This window comes from Callorhinchus milii, unplaced genomic scaffold, assembly GCF_018977255.1.
Source record: "Callorhinchus milii isolate IMCB2004 unplaced genomic scaffold, IMCB_Cmil_1.0 Scaffold5, whole genome shotgun sequence".
NCBI classification, from domain to species: Eukaryota; Metazoa; Chordata; class Chondrichthyes; order Chimaeriformes; family Callorhinchidae; genus Callorhinchus; species Callorhinchus milii.
The window spans coordinates 68,280,363-68,299,570 of record NW_024704746.1 but is presented as its reverse complement, the minus strand read 5'-3'; the positions used below and the strand labels follow the sequence as shown (position 1 = coordinate 68,299,570).

The 19,208-nt window shown below is 45.5% G+C and overlaps 1 protein-coding gene across 1 annotated transcript in view; it reads right to left on the bottom strand.

The window, feature by feature from the left end:
* Window positions 1–19,208, bottom strand: part of snd1 (staphylococcal nuclease and tudor domain containing 1) — a 332,034-nt gene that overhangs the window by 304,382 nt on the left and 8,444 nt on the right. Inside the window, exons 2-9 of the mRNA XM_042335292.1 lie at window positions 18,443–18,592; window positions 15,139–15,259; window positions 13,975–14,056; window positions 12,476–12,636; window positions 12,097–12,188; window positions 11,309–11,467; window positions 10,533–10,639; window positions 6,859–6,949 (exon numbers count right to left, since the gene is read on the bottom strand). Of these exons, the coding sequence (XP_042191226.1) occupies window positions 6,859–6,949; window positions 10,533–10,639; window positions 11,309–11,467; window positions 12,097–12,188; window positions 12,476–12,636; window positions 13,975–14,056; window positions 15,139–15,259; window positions 18,443–18,592 (963 nt within the window). The remainder of the gene's footprint in view (window positions 1–6,858; window positions 6,950–10,532; window positions 10,640–11,308; window positions 11,468–12,096; window positions 12,189–12,475; window positions 12,637–13,974; window positions 14,057–15,138; window positions 15,260–18,442; window positions 18,593–19,208) is intronic.

Below are 19,208 nucleotides of genomic sequence, written 5' to 3'. Positions count from 1 at the left end.
AGAACTCCACAGCTCGTCTCCTCTCTGCACTAGGCTTCACGAGCCTATCACACCCATCTTCACCCGGCTCCACGGGCTGGCCATCCCCCAGAAGACTGAGGTCGAAATCCTCGTCCTCACCTTCACATCCCTCCATTGTCTTGCCCTACCCTACCTCTGCAACCTTCTTAAACCCTACCAACCCACCTACTCTCTCCGATCAGCAGGCACTGGCCTACTTCACATCCACAGCCCTGCCTGCCCCACTTTCAGCCTTTCTGCCCCTACTCTCTGAAGTCCCATCCCAGAGTACCTTTACCTCACCCCTTCAATACCTTCCTCTTTGACCGTGCCTTAATTTATCTCCCCCGCCTCCTCCATCTCCACCCCCCTGAATCCAACCCCAGATCGGGTGTAAACCCTCGACTGTCCAGCGCCTGGGGATGTCCTCCCGATCCAATGTCCGGTTTGAGAACCCCTGGCGTATGGGACAATGTTGTGCACAAAATGGCTGCCATGTTGGCCTAAAAAATGCCTCCATACTTGACATCAATTTCCTGTGAAGCTCTATGAGATGTTATAGCCACCATATGAGATGTAAGGAATATTAATGTCTAAGCCGTTCCCTCTTACAAAATGCTCTCTTAAGAGTTAATCAACCCAGTGGCAATTGCTCATGATGGATTGGGTGCGGACCAGACATGCCATTGAAATAAACAACTGGATACACATTGAAAGTGGCTATAACCAGTACTGACTCCAAGTTTCATAGGAAAGGAATTATACAATACACAGTTTGGTTGTAGGAGGAATTGTTCAACCTGATTAGATATCTAGACCTTTACACCCACTGCCTTCAGGAACCACATTTCTCAGCTGGTGGGATGATATGAAACGTGATAAATCTGAAGGCTGGAATCCGCAAACAGCAATATTACACCCTTTGTATTCAAGATGACACATCTCAGTCAGTCAACAAACTGATTGCTGTATTCTGCTGCATTAGAACACACCATAGAAACAATATTTTCTTTCACAAAAAAATTTGCTCCAATAGGCATTTCGCCCACAATCTGTACAGTCAATTCACTTTACAATATATGCCTCAAAAACGCGATAAGGCACTATATCAAATGCAAGGATTATCATTATTATTGTGTGGTTTCTTTAATGCTAGTTTCCTCATCCCATAAAGACCTTTCATTCACCTCGGGAGGACAGTCGAGGGGTTTGCACCCAAACTGGGGTTGGGTTTGGAGGAGTAAGGGCTTAGGGAGATGACTGAAGACTAGTTGGACAGTCGTATGAACACACGTTTAGACGGATTCCCATTAGGTTGGAGGAAACAGTTTACCTCATCATCTCTCTCTCTCTCTCTCTCGATCTTCAAAACCCTTCTAAAAACATACAACTGTATTTAATTACACCTTCCTTCATACACCCACGTTTGCTTCTAGCTGTTTATTCTATATAAGTGCAAGTCAGGCTACAAATTACAACAAGGCTTGACAAATAGAGTTCATTTTGTTAACTACGTGAATAACAACTTTTAAGAGAGAAGTAGATGGGTATTTGGGGAGGACAGGACTGCAGGGCTAAGGAGAGAAAGCGGGCCAGTGGGATTGAGCTGGATTGCTCTTCAGAAGCCGGCGCAGACGCGATGGGCCGAATGGTCTATTTCTGTGCTGTATGATTCTAATAAGCGGCTGCAAACAATTTTTATATAATAATAATCCTTGCATTTGATATATAAAATCAGCAAAGCTTCAATTCTTTACTGGTGGTGCTTGGTTTATCTTCCAACCAGATGTCACGCTCTTGAGGTTAATCCAACATGAATCCTTTACCTTCATGCCCTCTCTCCTCTCCCTCAGCTACCGCACAAAGCGAGAGACAGCAAAACTAGAGAGAAGCTGGCGTCAAATTGTACCCAGCTGCCCCTGCCGTGCTAACACGCTAAACAGATTTGAAGGACTCTTCCTCCACAGGGCCCAGGGGACAGCCATGTCAAGCGGCTACGATGCCATCAACAGAAAAAGAGAGGCTGGTCTATTTCCAGAGCTATTTGGAGCAGCCTTAGTTTGTCCTAATGTCGTTCCCATGGGTTCCCCCATCAATTCCAGGCAACAGACTGTCTCTATGGCAATAATCCTCAGTGACCGTTCAACTGTATTAAACAGACACCTTCTGGGCTTCTGGAAGAGACCCACAACTGCATTTGTAGGAAGCTGTGCTTAAAAGCATTAGAAGCCAGTGCTCTGAAGAGCAGCAGTTAATGCACCCATATGGAGGTACGTACACTGCACCAGTTCATTTCCTAAAGCAGAGTGATACAAACTAAAGGCCCTCCACCCCCTCCATTTCATCTGGCCCACCAGCTCCCTCCATAACCCGTAAATGTTATGTTACTGGAAGGGAACTACAAAAATATTCCTTATTAAAAATAATAATCTTTGCATTTGATATAGTACCTTTTCAGGTCTTCGAGATGTCTCAAAGCGCTTCACAGAATATACTCAAAGTGAATTGATTGTACATTTAATGGTTGAAAATATAAGACTGCATATCTTCTGGGGTCCACAGACGTTTATCAAATAGGGCTGGCCCTCAGCAGCCAAAAGGTTGGACAGCATACGAAGCCAACACACTACTGCAGTACTGAGGGAGCGCTGCATATTTGGAGGTGCCATGCTTTGGATGAGACAATAAACTAAGGTCTCATCTATCTGTTTAAGTGGACACTAATCCAGCATTGTAAACGATTCAACTGGACACTCACTTATTGGTTGCTTGAGGGACTTTGATGCATCCAACTTATCTGCCATGTCAACAAACAATCACTGCACTCAATGGCAATTACCATTACCAGTGATTTGGGATGACCTCCAGACATGAAAGGCACTATACAAACGTAATTTGTTGTTGTTGTTGAAGCACTTTAAAGCATTTCAAAAACAATTCGAGCTTTTTTTAAACGTGGAGGCATTTCAACCGTACAAATATAAGGATTATTAGAATTACCAGCTATTTCTTTAGAGGAAGCATGACAAGAGGCCAGCCCCTCTACAGATTGATGCGGTATTGGGAGACAGCTGGATAGGTATTCTGGAAGAGTGGAATCAAATCGGCCATCTTCATCCAAACCAGGTGTTAGCCTGACTCAGTTGGTAACTTGCACCCCTTGTGATTCAGAAGGTTGTGGATTTAAGCCCATTGACCACACCACCGCCGCGCAGTGCCGAGGGGAGGCTGACACCGCCGCGCAGTGCCGAGGGGAGGCTGACACCGCCGCGCAGTGCCGAGGGGAGGCTGACACCGCCGCGCAGTGCCGAGGGGAGGCTGACACCGCCGCGCAGTGCCGAGGGGAGGCTGACACCGCCGCGCAGTGCCGAGGGGAGGCTGACACCGCCGCGCAGTGCCGAGGGGAGGCTGACACTGTAATGCAGTGCCGAGGGGAGGCTGACACTGTAATGCAGTGCCGAGGGGAGGCTGACACTGTAATGCAGTGCCGAGGGGAGGCTGACACTGTAATGCAGTGCCGAGGGGAGGCTGACACTGTAATGCAGTGCCGAGGGGAGGCTGACACTGTAATGCAGTGCCGAGGGGAGGCTGACACTGTAATGCAGTGCCGAGGGGAGGCTGACACTGTAATGCAGTGCCGAGGGGAGGCTGACACTGTAATGCAGTGCCGAGGGGAGGCTGACACGGTAATGCAGTGCCGAGGGAGGCTGACACTGTAATGCAGTGCCGAGGGGAGGCTGACACTGTAATGCAGTGCCGAGGGGAGGCTGACACTGTAATGCAGTGCCGAGGACACTGTAATGCAGTGCCGAGGGGAGGCTGACACTGTAATGCAGTGCCGAGGGGAGGCTGACACTGTAATGCAGTGCCGAGGGGAGGCTGACACTGTAATGCAGTGCCGAGGGGAGGCTGACTCTGTAATGCAGTGCCGAGGGGAGGCTGACTCTGTAATGCAGTGCCGAGGGGAGGCTGACTCTGTAATGCAGTGCCGAGGGGAGGCTGACTCTGTAATGCAGTGCCGAGGGGAGGCTGACACTGTAATGCAGTGCCGAGGGGAGGCTGACACTGTAATGCAGTGCCGAGGGGAGGCTGACACTGTAATGCAGTGCCGAGGGGAGGCTGACACTGTAATGCAGTGCCGAGGGGAGGCTGACACTGTAATGCAGTGCCGAGGGGAGGCTGACACTGTAATGCAGTGCCGAGGGGAGGCTGACACTGTAATGCAGTGCCGAGGGGAGGCTGACACTGTAATGCAGTGCCGAGGGGAGGCTGACACTGTAATGCAGTGCCGAGGGGAGGCTGACACTGTAATGCAGTGCCGAGGGGAGGCTGACACTGTAATGCAGTGCCGAGGGGAGGCTGACACTGTAATGCAGTGCCGAGGGGAGGCTGACTCTGTAATGCAGTGCTGAGGGAAGGCTGACTCTGTAATGCAGTGCTGGGAAGGCGAAAAGGCTGTCCTTTGGATTAGATGTTAAACAACAACATACATTTGTATAGTTCCAAAGCACTGGACCAAGTTCCCATCTGCATCTCTTCAATTGATCTTAAAGATCCCTTGGTACTGTTCGAAAAGAAGAATTTCTTCCAAAGCCCTGGCCAACAATCCCCCAGAGACGATTAGCCGTTCGCTTCACGGCAGCGTGCGGAACATTGCTCCGTGCAAACGGTTGCTGGGCTCACCTACAAATAGTCATTATACTGCACAATCATTCCTGCGAAGTACTTTAAGACACCGACGTAATAAGGCTTTATAAAAATGGGAGGATTTATTACCAGTATTATTTACAGCAACTCAAGGAAGAATTCAATCCAGAGGTATTAGGTGTGGACTTGAGGACTGATTATGTTAAGGTTTAGACATAAGTACTCAATTGTTACACTTTGCCGGAATCTCAGCTATTTCTACTGAAAGAATTCCACCTCCATTTACTGTACGAGTTGCGCACCTTTGAGCCAACAATGCCATCTAGTGGCACCGCTAAATTTCACCCCGTGCAATATTTAACTGAATCAATTGTGCTCAATTGCATTTCCGGCGTTCAAAACCTCTTGGTACAAACCCCAAGCCACCCCCTTACTTCACCCAACAGCTGCCTATTCTGCTCAACCCCACTCGAGGCAAAATACACAGTCGCTCCACTTTACAACATGTTCTGCAAAGCGCTTTGAGACGGCTTGATGACACGACAAGGCGCTATATCAAACACAAGGGTTATGATTATATAAATGTCCCGTCAGTCAGCCCATTTCAAGCTAAGCAGATCCACACAATGAAGACTAGAAGGTTTGGTTGAAGCAGAAAGCATCAACACATTTAAGAGCAAACTTGAATACATGAGGGAGAAGGGAATAGATCGCCTATGAAAGTAAAATTTGCATTTTTATAACGCTTTTCCAGGCAAAACACCTCAAAGCACTTCACTGAAATCGTTGTCAAACTGTTTCTGCAGGCCAGGAGGGTGCAACCATTTCGCTGCTGAGGTCCCGATGCCCTATTGTAAGAAATACCCTTGTTCACAGCAAGGTCCCACAAACAGCCATTGGGTGAATAACCAGTCAATCTGTATGGCTGGCCACATCATCGGGAGACTCAACCTTCCCCTTCCCAACAGGACGGGGAATAGTCACGGGATTCTCAGTGTTCACGTGGATGAGCAAACAGAACCTCAATTTAACAATAACAACTTGCATTTATCGAGAGCCCCCTGTGGAGGGTATTGTCTCAGGGACCACCTTTTACCTGAAGCACCCTCAGAGGTTTGAAGGGCATTGAACTGAAATAGGAGAGAGTTCAAAAGCAGTGGAAAATTCCTTAATTGTTTTAATTTGGAAGCCTGTTCTTAAACTAACTGAGAAAACAACCCCCAAGGTAAGAATTTTCAATATGATCCAAAATTTTAACACATTGGTCTTACAAAGGTAATCCAAAACTCTGCCGCCCGCATTCTCACCCGCACCAAACTACAATTCCCGATTATCAGTCCTTGGTACTGGCTGCCTGTCCCAGAGAGGATCGATTTCAAGATCCTCACCCTTGTATTCAAATCCCTGCACTCCTCTGCACCCTCCGACCTCTCTGACCTCCTCTCTCCTCAAAACAGTACTCGTTGCCTTCGATCCTCCGGGTCTGGCCTCCTCCGCGCCCCCCGAGTCCTCCGCTCCACCCTCGGCGGCGGTGCCTTCAGCCACCATGCCCCGAGGCTCTGGAACTCCCTTCCTCACTCCCTTCACCTTGACTCCTCTCTTCCTATTTTCAGGTCCCTTCTGACGACATTTCTTTTCGACCGCCTTTGGTCACCTTCCTCCCCCTCCCCTTGGCTCGGCCCCGGGATCCGTTACTGTGAAGCTCTGAGACGCCGTCCGGCGTGGAGGGCACTATATAAATCCAAGTAGTTGTAGCTGCTGCTGTTGTAAGACCATCAAGATATCAAGCTCTCTGCAATCAGGCAGCCCACTCAGAGACTAAATCTTAATAATACTTGCATTTGATACAGCGCTTTATCATGTCTTTGACACGTCTCAAAGCGCTTCACAGAATATACAGCAAAGTGAATTGACTGTATATTTTGTGGACGAAATGCGGCAGCCAATTGGGCACAGCAGCGTCCCACACGCAGTCATGGATTGAGTGACCAAATATTAATAATTTTTTTGAAGGGATTTTTTTCCCCCAGAAAAGCCAACCGGGTTCCTGTTTACTGCTTGGTAAACAGAGGCGTGTGGAGTAAGAAAACTTGCCTAATGTTTTGCCCTGCCCGGGAACTGAACCCAGGTCCTCTCGTTTGTGAGGCGAATGCTCTAACCACTAAGGTACAGGACTCTAAAGCGCATACTAAGCCAAGTATCATCCCGTACCTTGGCTACAAAGTGCTTGTCCTTCTGGTCCATGTTAGCTGTCGGTGCCACATAATCCTTCCAGATTCGGACTTTGCGTTCCTTGGCAGATCTGTTGAGAAAAGAAGCATTCTGAATACCAGGGAACGGGTAACAGAGTCACAGTGCAGGTCTGCTCTCTCACATTAGCAGCCCAGGAAACCACAGCTCATGTACTGGACGTCCATCTAACGCTCACAATCCATCGACAGTAAACATCAAAGGCACCTGAACAACCTTCAGAATCTATTTTAAAGCCTGTGTACACCAGAGGATTCTTATACTATGCAACAGGTGGTTCCAGCATCTTGAGCGATTACAGGTAATGTGACGTACAAATGCACCAAGAGCGTAAAGGGAGTGGGCCATCAGGGGTTTGCCTGATGCAACCAGGTAAATTAATGTGCACTTATAACAATAATAATTATTGTCGTCTTCAAGACACCTCAAAGCACTTCACAGAATATACTATAAAGTGAACTGACTGTATATTTTGCGGGCAAAATATGGCAGCCGCTGGCGCACTGCAGTGTCCCATAAACAGTTGCGGTTTGAGCTTGTGGAACATGACTGTGTGCAAATTAGCTGCCTCAATCGTCTACAAAATACAGTTACTACACTGTACAGTGAATCGTGTGAAGTGCTTTGAGATGTCTTCCTGACGTGAAAGGTGCTGTACCTAATGTAGATTATTTCCCATTCACTTTGTGTATTACCGAGCCTGTGGACCAGGTGTCGAGAGGAAAGCTCATTCCTGCTGAATCCCATTTTGCAAGATAACAACAACAAATTACATTTATATAGCGTCTTCCACTTCGGGAGGACATCCCAAGGTGCTGAAAAAGGCTCAAACAAATGTAGCAGACCCTGTTTTGGGTATATTGGCCCTACAGACTTTACTTTTACAACATCAAGCTGTTTTTCTCAACGCTGTGATGGGTGGATGGTAGGGTGAGGATCCTGGAAGGATGAGATCAAATAGGACAAATGTGCCTTCTGTATCCAAACCAATCTTGTGATCCTGTCCACTGCTGTCCCCTCCTGATAACCTCTTCCAGACTGATTTCCCCCTGTAGAAATCACTCAATCTTCACCATCCTCAGCACATATTACCCCTTCTCTCATAGAAATTACAGTGTAGGAGGCAGCTTTTCAGACTAAATATAAAATGAGCTCTAATCCTCCAGTTTCTACACGCACTTTTATGTTATAATAATAATCCTTGCATTTGATATAGCACCTTATCAAGATGTCTCAAAGCACTTCATAGAATATACTGTAAAACAAATTGTACATTTTGTGGGCAAAACGCAGCAGCCAATTGCGCACAGCAGTGTCCCACAAACACTTTTTCAAGGGATTATTACCCCTGGAAAAGTGATCCGCCAATCGACTAACAACCAGGTTCCTACTTATTGCTAAGAAAACTTGCCTAATTTGCCGCCCTAATCTCTTCCAGACCGATTTGTCCTACTTCCGGGAATTGAACTCTGGTTCTCTTGCTTACGAGGTGAGTGCTCTAACCACTATGCTACTGGACTCCATTCTTCTAATGTTTAGCTAATTCCCTTTTGGATATTATGGCCTTAGTCTCAACAGAGATTTGTGGAAATGTTCTAATAACCTTCAGAATAAAAAGGTTCCTTCTGACGTCTTCCTTGAAACAAACGTACAGGAAATAACTTTACTCTGAATGAATGTTTCAGGGTTCTGTGCTGTAGAGGATGAGCAGTGCAGTGGGCAGACAGGAAAGAGTGGAGTCAGTATCCATTTTACTACAGCAGTGGTGGGGTAAAGATATATAATAATTATACTTGCGTTTGATATTGCACTTTATCACATCTTCGAGAAGTCTCAAAGCGCATCACAGAATATACTGTAAAGTGAATTTACCGTATTTTTGTGGGCGAAACACGGCAGCCAATTGTGTACAGCACTGTCCCGCAAACAGTCATGGATTGAGTGACCAAGTTATTACTATTATTATTTTTTTACTCTGGAAAAGTGATCTACCAATCGGCTAACAACCAGGTTCCAACCAGGTCAATTAGCTCGCAGTACACAGGCGTGAGTGGAGTGAGGAAACTTGCCTAACGTTTCACTTTGCTCGGGAATTGAATCCAGGTCCTCTCGCTTGTGAGGCGAGTGCTCTAACCACTGAGCTACAGGACTTCAGTACAGTAAAAGTTTAGAAAAAAACTTCCTATTTTCCATCACAAGTCTCTGCAGAATAACGAGTGTGTTATTTCAGGACTCTCTTACAATAACGAGCTGCTGTTCAACGATGATTAAATCACAGAGCCATTCCTTAGAGAATTTCCCTGGAATCTCTTTCTCTCCCTCACCCCTCCCGCAGCGAGACTGTGCAAACTATAACCATCTCAGATGTCGCTTGGTCAGCTTTAAAGTCAGGGCAGGGAATTCCACAGGACGGCAAATGGCAAACCTCCCGAGCCTGCGGTGAGGCAGACTAAGTACAAGTTCTGGTAAGAGTCAATTTGCCAGAAACCCAACACTCAAAGTGGGGCCCATTGTGCAAGATGTGCAAACCATGTAAACACGCATCTGTGTTTCCCAAGTTGTAGCAGTCAGATGCACGGATTGAATTAATTATGCAATTAAAGAAATAGTCCTGTAGGGTAGTGGTTAGAGCGCTCACCTCGCAAGCGAGAGAACTTGGCTTCTATTCCCGGGTGGTGAGAAACCTTAGGTAAATTTCCTTATTCCATATGTCTCCGATTACCAAGCAGTAAATCGGCAGATTGCTTTCCAAGGGCAATAATCCCTCAAAAAAAAATTGGGATCTCTCAATCCACGACTGTTTGTGGGACACTGCTTTATGCAATTGGTTACCGCATTTCACCCACAAAATAGTTTTCAATCTATTTTGTGAAGCGCTTTGAGATGTCTCAACGACACGATGAGGCGCTAAAATGTAAGATTTATCATAATAAATGTAAGGATTATTATAGTATTAATCAGGGTTTATTGTTAATTACACCTATTACTTTCCTGAAGTACTGCTGAGTTGTTAAGCATCCAAACATGGTTGTGTACTAATGGAAGGGAGAGCACAAACATTTTCAGGAATTGTTCTTAAAACTAATGAAGGTGCCAAAGAATTAAAAGGGAGGACGCTGCACTGTGTAAAGGTGCATTCATCACGTTCAGGCTAGATTACGCTGACTCTCTGCTAACCAGACTACCTGCCTCTCCCCAGATGCAGGCTATCCCGAACTCTGCAGCTTGTGTCCTTTCCACATTACGCTGTGAACGGATCACCCCACTCCTCACCCGGCTCCACTGGCTCCCCATCCCACAATGGCTGAAGTTGAAGATCCTCGTCCTTGCTTTAAATCCTTTTACTTCTCGACCAACCGAACCTCTGTGACCTCAAACCCTACCAACCCACTCTGTTTCAAGGCCCTCTCCCCATCCACCCAATCATCAGTGGTCTGGCTTTCAGCATATCTGCCCTCACTCTCTGGAACTCCATCTCAGAGCCCCTTCACCTCGCCCCTTCCCTCCTTGATGGAGCCTTTGGGCATCTTCCCACTTATCCCCCTCGTCTCCACCCCAGGCTCAGTTACAAAGGTACAAACCCTGGCCTGGCCAGCTGTATCAGTGTAAATCTGTAGTGTATTGAAGGTGTTTACCTCTCACCAGCTCGAAGCTTTTCAGGCCCTTGGGTGTAAACAGCCATCGACCAATCCACACAGCGAGCAAACCCTTCGCGAAGCAGCAGCTCTGTGATGTTACCGTTCTGAGAGAAAAACAAAAAGAAAACAGCATTGACACACACCCCACAGCAACTGCTCACTCACACAGAGGCTTCAATGCGTTTCACAAATAATTGCTGTCAAGTGTAGTGACTGAGTTTGCAAAGAACTCCCAATCTGTCCAAACAGCCACAAGATGAATGAGCAATTGCTATGGAGGTCTTTAGGCAGAGCTTGAAGGAAGTGAGGGAAAGGGCTCTGGGATGGAGTTCAAGCTCTCTGGGACACTACCCTGTGTGAGTGGTGAGATATAAATGCAAGTTGTTGTTGTTGTACAGGACACCGAAAGAGCTCCCTTTTTTTCCTTCCATGAAGTCACAACAACAACAAAATTACATCTATAGAGCGCCTTTCAAAGCGCTGATCTTTCATTATCCACCTGAGCAGGCAGATAGGAACCTGGATACAACATCTCACTGGAAGGACGGCACCAAATTATTATTATTGGGATTATTACCACCGGAAAAACAATCTGCCAATCAACTAACTACTTACTACTAGGTAAACAGAGGCTTGTGGGGTAAGGAAACTGCCCAACGTTTCGCTCTACCCGGGAATCGAACTCAGGTCCTCTCACTTGCGAGGCGAGCGCTCCTAACTACTGAGCTGCAGGACCCGGATACAATGACACACAAGGAGCAGTAAGCACTCACTGGGTGAAGGATGGTGCCCAGAATAACCTGGTTCTGCACGCTCTCCAAAATGATCTGGACGTCTCTCTGTAGAAGGCGCGATTCGGTGAAAAACTTTGCTTCCGCTGCGAAGGGCTCCGGCGTTTCCACCCCATCAGCTTCACGCTTGAACGTTGGACACTGGGAGAGAAAAGGGAGAGAAAAAGACTCACACCAATGGACTTTATTGCCCCACAGCATGGACAGACAAGTGCTTTTTAATGATGAAAGCCCTCAGCGGCCTTGCTCCTCCCTACCTCTGTCACCTGTTAACCCCATACCAGGCTGTCCGATACTACAGCTCACACTGGACTGCTGCATGTTCCCTGTCCTGCCCCACCATCGGCGGTCTGGCCTTCAGCCTCTCTGTCCCCCATGCTTTGAAACTCAATCCCAGTCCCTTTGTCGCTCCCTCCATTCAACGCCCTCCTTTTTGACTGAATCTTCGGTCACCCTCCTACCCCTACCCTCCCAGCCCTCCACCCCTCCTAATCCCAACCCCCAGTTCGGGTGCAAATCCCTGACTGTCTAGCACCTTGGGACATCCTCCCAACATGAATGACGCTGTGAGAATACCATTTGTTGTCGTGGTCGTTGCTTCTTAGCCTCAAACTACCTGCATTGGCAAGGAATTGTGTACAGGGCTTAAAAGCATCATTTTTTCAATGTTTCTGTTCAACTGTTTGTCATTCAGAGGTCCCAAACTGGGACCCCTCAGCTACACACAAGGAGCTTTGAACATCAAAAGTACCTCTTGCCCTCCAACATACCTTAATACCAGAAAGCATCACAGTCACCAGGTAATAGTCAGGAAGTAGCAATGCTCGTACTACACTTCCATCTCGCACATGCTCAATAACCGCTGCAAGAAAAAAAAATGTTTAGAAAATTCAACAATTTTACAGCATAATAATCCTTCCATTTGATATAGCACCTTATCATGTCTTCGAGACGTCTCAAAACTCTTCATGTCCGAGCATTCAGTGTTCCAATAATATTGGTACCGTAAAAATAACATTGGTCAGCAAATGCAGCAGCCAATTTCAAAATGAAGTCTCCAGCAAAGCAACAAACTGATGCAGCTTGGGGGTGGGGGAGTGGTCTATCCATTGACTTGTACAACAGAAAGCTGTGACCCAGCCCACTCACCGTTGACAGGTTTCTGATGGTTAGAATCCACATAATGTCGGGGGTTCTCTATGGTGTATTTCAGATCTCGAATGGTTTGAGAGCCACCTCCATCTCCCCACATCCCTTTCTTGGCAGCCCTCGCTTGGTCCTCAAGTTCACACAGTCTGGCTTGTTCAGGGCTAAGAGAAAATGCCAGATATTTAGTACACTTAACAACTTGCATTTATGTAGCATCCTTCATTCAGGGTAGTGTCTCATGAGTGCTCTTGCTTTAATACTACTAATAATAATCCTTGCATTTGATATAGCGCCTTATCACGTCTCTGAGACGTCTCGAAGCGCTTCACAGAATATACTGTAAAGTAAATTGTCTGTATATTTTGTGGGCAAAACGTGGCAGCCAATTGTGCACAGCAGCGTCCCACAAACAGTCGTGGATCGAGTGGCCAAATTATTATTAGTCATTTATTTTTTGAAGTGATTATTACCTCTGGAAAAGCAATCCGCCAATCGATTAACTACTTACTGCTAAGTAAACAGAGGCGTGTGGATTAAGGAAACTTTGCTAACGTTTCGCCGTGGTTGGGAATCAAACCCAGAGAGCAAGAGGCTGGCAGGGAACTTCCAACACCAAGGTTGATTTCAGGAACTCGTAAAATCTCAAGACAGATGCATCCTGTCACTCTCGTGTTGCGTGTTGGTACTTCAAGACCATATGTTGCTTACACTAAACACTTTGACATTAAACTCACACACAACACAAAGTATCACATGCCATTAAACACTAACACTGTATAGCCAACAACCTCACAATCACTCCCATTTTATGCAGGCAAGTTAAACTGTGTGGGCGAAAACTTCTCACTAACGTTGTGTTTCTATTTTACGGAGCAACAAGGACCTGCCCTGTCTACCTGCACAGCAAGGTCCCAATGTAAACCATGTCACTGGACAGGACATCTCTCTACTGAAGCAATCACCAGGGAATGATGGTCAACCTTCTCACAATCACTAATGAAGCAACACTGGCAAGTGACTGAAACATCACCATGTCACCACTTGTCAGATCTGGAGAACTCGAGGCAAAGGAAAACTCCCCTTTTGTGACGAATTCCTATTCTATCCTTTTTTTTAAAATAAAAACATACAATAACAGCATGCATTTACACAGAACGCCTCATGCAGGTTAGCGTCCCAGAGCGCCTGAGTGGTAGAGCACAACACAGAGCCAGGGTAAGGAGAGGGGGGAGGTGATCGTAGGTACGGTCAAAGAACAGGTCTTCAGGCACGACCTGAATATGCGGAAGGAAGGGGCAAGGCAGAGAAATAGAGGGAAATTGTTCCAGAGTTTCGAGGCATGGCCTCCGAAGGTGGAAAGGAGAGCACGAGGGAAATGCAGGAGACCGGAGCCAGCCAAGCGGAGGCAGCGGGTTGGGGAGTAAGCATGTCGAAGAGGTAGAAAGGTGCCAGGACCTGAAGGGATTTGGAGACAAGTGTATATACAATAAAGTACTTACTTTGTTCCTCGAATTCCTTCTCGACGAACTGCAACCAATCCATCGCTTAAAAGGGATTCTGCAATGTTCTCCCCGGATGTATCTGGGGATTACCGAAAAGATAAGCTAGGATACATACTGGGTTAAACACCACATCTCTTTTCACTGTGAACTATTCAATGTGCAAATCAAGTCTTCAAAGCAACTACCCTTTTTTTTAATATAAAAAGATTTGTGCTCAGCATTGGAATATAAAAACAAAAAGGATAATTGCAGACCATCTGGCTGGACCCATTGGGAGTAAAAACAATATTTGGTCAAAACATTAAGATTTGCTTACAAATTAAAAAAACTAAGAATTTGTACTAAAAATTTGGTCACTCAATCCACGGCTGTTTGTGGGGACGCTGCTGTGTGCAATTGGCTGCCGCGTTTCGCCCACAAAATATAGTCAATTCACTTTACAGTATATTCTGTGAAACGCTTCGAGATGTCTCGAAGGCGTGATAAGGCGCTCTATCAAATAGATTATTATTATTATTGCACAATCTTGAATAATTGCAAATCAATTACCCTTAATAAACAAGTGTTAGAAGGCACATGGGAGCCAGTTACATACAAGGATTTACAGGCTGGAATTGCATTAAAGGATTCAGATAATTTATATAGCACATTAGATATCAGGAGTGAGTTATAGCCTGGAGATTAATCAATACACACAGGGTTTATATAACTCAATGGATACTCAGTACCAAGTTACAGGCCAGAATGTAATCAAGTGACCAAATTATTATTATTTATGTTTTGAAGGGATTATTACACTCAGAAAAGCGATCCACCAATCGACTAAGGTTCCTACTCGCTGCTAGATAACAGAGGAGTGTGGAGTAAGGAAACTCGCCCAACGTTTTGCCCTGCCCGGGAATGGAACCCAGGTCCTCTCGCTTGCGAGGCGAGTGCTCTGCCCACTGAGCTACAGGACTCCTGGTGAAGCGAAAAATCAAGTACTTCATAACTAAATTACAAAGCATAAGCCTATCTTTTTAATTGCTCTAGATCTTTCAAAATGAATACTATATTTCCCTTATGCATCTGCCTTCTCACACCAGATTTCATCCCGTCTCTAAGATGATAAAAAGGGAGGCGAGGTTCAGTTGATGCCTGCGCAAGGAACGCTCCACCTACCTTTGCCTAGGTACATCATTCCATATTCACGGCCCTGGGGAGTCTTGTACTCAACGGTAAAACACACCTCTTTGCCAATCAGTTTCTTCCTGAGGAACTCTCGAGCGGGCCAGGCCCACGGCTGCAGAAGAAGCACAACGTCCATCATCACACCGCGCATACAGAGGAGCAGAAAGCTGATGCGGCACTAGAATGCGGTGCAACTTTGATGGGTTTGCATCATAAGAAACTGCCCAAAATCTCGTCACTACAGCTAATGCAATGGTGACATTATGTCCTGCTGTGTAAACTTCAACCTGGAGCGGTTGGTAGCACTCATCTCTGAGTCAGAAGGTTGTGTGTTCAATGCTGAGACTTGGGCTCACAATCTAGGCTGACGCTCAAGTCTGTCTGACAACAACAAGCACTTATATAGTGCCCCTCACACAGGGCAGCGTCTCAGAGCACTTGACATGTAGGAAGCCGGAATCATTCAATGGAGGCAGCGGTCATACTATCCTTCAATTGAAGAGATGAAAAGTGAGGTCCAGTCTACTTTCTTTTTCCAGTAGACTCTAAAGATCTCATGGAATTACTGGAAGAGAAGGATTTTGGGCAACAAACTTCTATATTAATTCACCCCGTGGCTGTGTGTGGTGTATCCATCATGCAAAATGGCTGATATATTGGTCACAACACTTGACAGGAATGATTTTAGAAACCACTTAGAAACATTGATGTGATGAGCAAAAAAATGCAAGTTCTTCTTTTTAAGTCCAAAATAATAATCTTCCTCTGCATCTTGAAGACAAGAGTGGTAAGCACATATAAGATGAAAACAGCACTCCTTCCCTCAAGTAGCTTTGGATGTGGTTTGATGCGACACTGTTTCAGAAAGAAAGTCAGTGTAGACCACAAAAAAAAACCACAAAAGATCACTGTAGCAGCTTATCAAACTGCAATAGATGCAATGCATTGCGAAGCTTCACAGAACAAACACCTACTGACTACATATCAATTACAACTCCTGCTGTTCTGCAAATCATTAAACTGAATTAATAAAACTTTTTAGATACATTAATTTTACCTCTAATAACTATTAGATTTCATTTTTAAAACGTGGCGTGTTGCAGCATAATCAATCCCATGTTTGGGCATCAGCAACAACAGTGGGTGACTGAAACGGACAGCCCATCACTGTGAAAAAAAATTGGAGAAAAGGGGCTTATTGGATAGAAGAGGCTCCAATTCCATAATTTTCTCAAGACTTACACCACTCAAGTTGTGCATGCAGTGTAAAACTTCCTGGGTGGAGGAGCTCAAACGACAAGAGCCAATAAATCCTGGACTACACTGATAAACACACAATAAAAGCACAGATTACCACACACCACACCCACTCTTCATTGTACTAGAACACTTAAGATTTAGGAAGAAATTGGAATAAACATCACAGACGAAAAAAAAAGGGCCGGATTCCTGGAAAAATTAAGAATTCAAGACAAAAAAAGGAGGAAGAGGCCGTCAGAAGTGCATCCAAATAACTAAGATACCAACTTCAGAACTATCATTGGCTGTCTATCTCTTCTCATACAGAATACTTTTTGTCAAATCTTGCTCATGCAAATGCCTGGCACATTTGCCTTTAAAGCATAAACGATACCTGACAGTAAATACTTCTGAAGCCTTTTGAGATTTTTGATGTGATAGTCACTAAAAATGCCTGTTTTTTTTGTGTTGTTTTTACTCAGCGCTGAAATTCAGCTCAGATTGAAAGCTCCTCAATTTACTGTCATACTGACAAACGTAATAACTTAATGCAGTCCCCAAAATCCAAATGTTCTTGCTCGGTGCAACCAGACTGCAGGGGTGTCGGGAACAATTAGACACGTGCCTTCTGGAGGAGATTGAGCCAATTTATGTACAGAAGTAAAGCTACAAACCAGAGTGCCAAATCAACAGGCAGCCCACACACCCGACTACACCCATGCCTTCTCCTGATTATTCTCACCCAGTTGTCAATTTGGTGTGAGAAAAAGACCAAAGGAGAAATGGCAAGTTAAAGATAACAGCCCACACAGCAGCTCAACAAATTTTCCACGTGTATTGATTTGGGGAAATATGAACAGTAATTTTCTGTGGACTGCATGGGCAACACTGAGATGAATATTCAAGGTGTGGAGTGAGCTGGAGAGTGGCATTAGATTGGCTCATTTGGAGGAAAAAACAGCGCAACTTGTTAGGCTATAATAGGCTTGCTTCAGTGCTGTCACATTCTGCCATGCTATAAAACTGCAGAAAGAGTATAATCATACAACTTGGAAAGGCTAAAAGCATATTGGAGAGTCTAACTGAGCTCCTATTGTTGAAGCCAATTTTCAGCCTACAGTGCCGAGATTTTAAAGATATTCCTACGAAGCCTTTGCTGGCACATATGTCAGGTTTGACAATGTATTCCATTACAGTCTCTGGTGAAGGTTTAAGACCCACCAGGGAATACAATGGGGTCAAAGGACAGACACGATTGTTAGTGAGACACTGTCGGAGAGATCGAGGTTGAAAAGAAAGAACTTGCATTTTTACAATTTGTGTCGTAACTAAATGCTCTTCTCAAAAAAACTGTCAAGTGTAGTGACCATACTTGTTGGAAAGATGGCAAGCTTCTCAGACTGAGCTCAAGTCCCAATGTGGGGGCTTGAACGCACAATCGTCTAGACCAGAGGCAAGAGTGTGATCAATTGAGCCAATCTTCACTGACTAAAGTAATGAGTTAAGATGCAATCCAATAAATGAGGGTGAAGAGAAAAAGTTAGCAGATGATGGAAAATATCTCCAATCTTCCTGCTGGGATTCAGCAGTAGCATCTACGACCTCACGTGATAAGACCTACCAGAGCTAATACATGAAAGGATTATTATTTATTATTTACCACATACAACTACCAAGTAAAGACTTCAAAGTACAGTAGCAACACTAGCACCTCATGAAAGGTATATATCTCGAGGTTTATTAACCATATCCAGGCTTGTATCTAGGTTTGCTAAACCAAAGCATACACAGTGCCCCAACCCATATAATCTTAATGGTATGAGTGGGCAGCAGAGGTGAGATGGCATAGGTGCCTTGGATAGAACCAGAGGGTCGTGCTCTGCCACTGTCGAGCGATCTGGGACTCTACCCTACATGAAGGGTGCTATATAAATGCAAGTTGTTGTTGAGGGAACAAGTGCAGCACCTCCGCTGCTTTCAAATAAAACGGAAGGAGGGTAAGGTAAAGGCACCCGGGTAGTGCTTTGTTTGAAAGAATACAAAGTTGAATACTCACCTCATCCGGAGTCTCTTTAGCTTCAGGCTGGTTCGGGGCGACACGTCGTGCCAAGGCGCCAGCGCGGATGTTGCTGAGGTTGATCTGGCGCTCGGGAGGGGGTCCACCGCGTGGCTGCCCTCGCACAATGATTGCACCACCTGAGAGAACCTGTAACAGAAAAATCCAGAAATACACATTAGAAACACGGGCTGGGTCTGAAGAGAGCAGCGTACATTCTTGAGACGGGAGGGGAGAAAGAGTAGGAATTGTGTAGGAGTTCTCAATCTGTCTGTCTCGTCACTCTGGGGAGAGAGAGCGAGCGGCCAGACCTGGTACCACGCTGGGTGGAAGGGAGAGATGAAAGGCATCCATCCACAGGCTCAACTACATTTAGTCAGTAAATAGTCCTGAGGTCTGGGTGTAAAGATGCTGTTTACATGCGATCGGGGAGGAAAAGACCACATAAAAAGAAAAATTAACAGAGAACTGTGAATAGAGAACTCACTGCAATGACACCATTGTACTTCACTGGGTTTCCTCAGTATTTGGTCACTGCTTTACTGATGCTAATTTCTGATTCAATAAAACTCACAAGGTCTCATATACAACAGGTTATAATAAAAGAACAAAATTAGAGGCTTTTATCTTGAGGATCAAACCGCCTGAGTTTGCAGATCGTACAAAGAACTGCTCAATCATCCATTTATACAAGTACACAACGTCAACCCGCATTGCCTTCAACATCACCTCAGTTGGTTCTACGTCTGCTTGAAACGTGCCATTC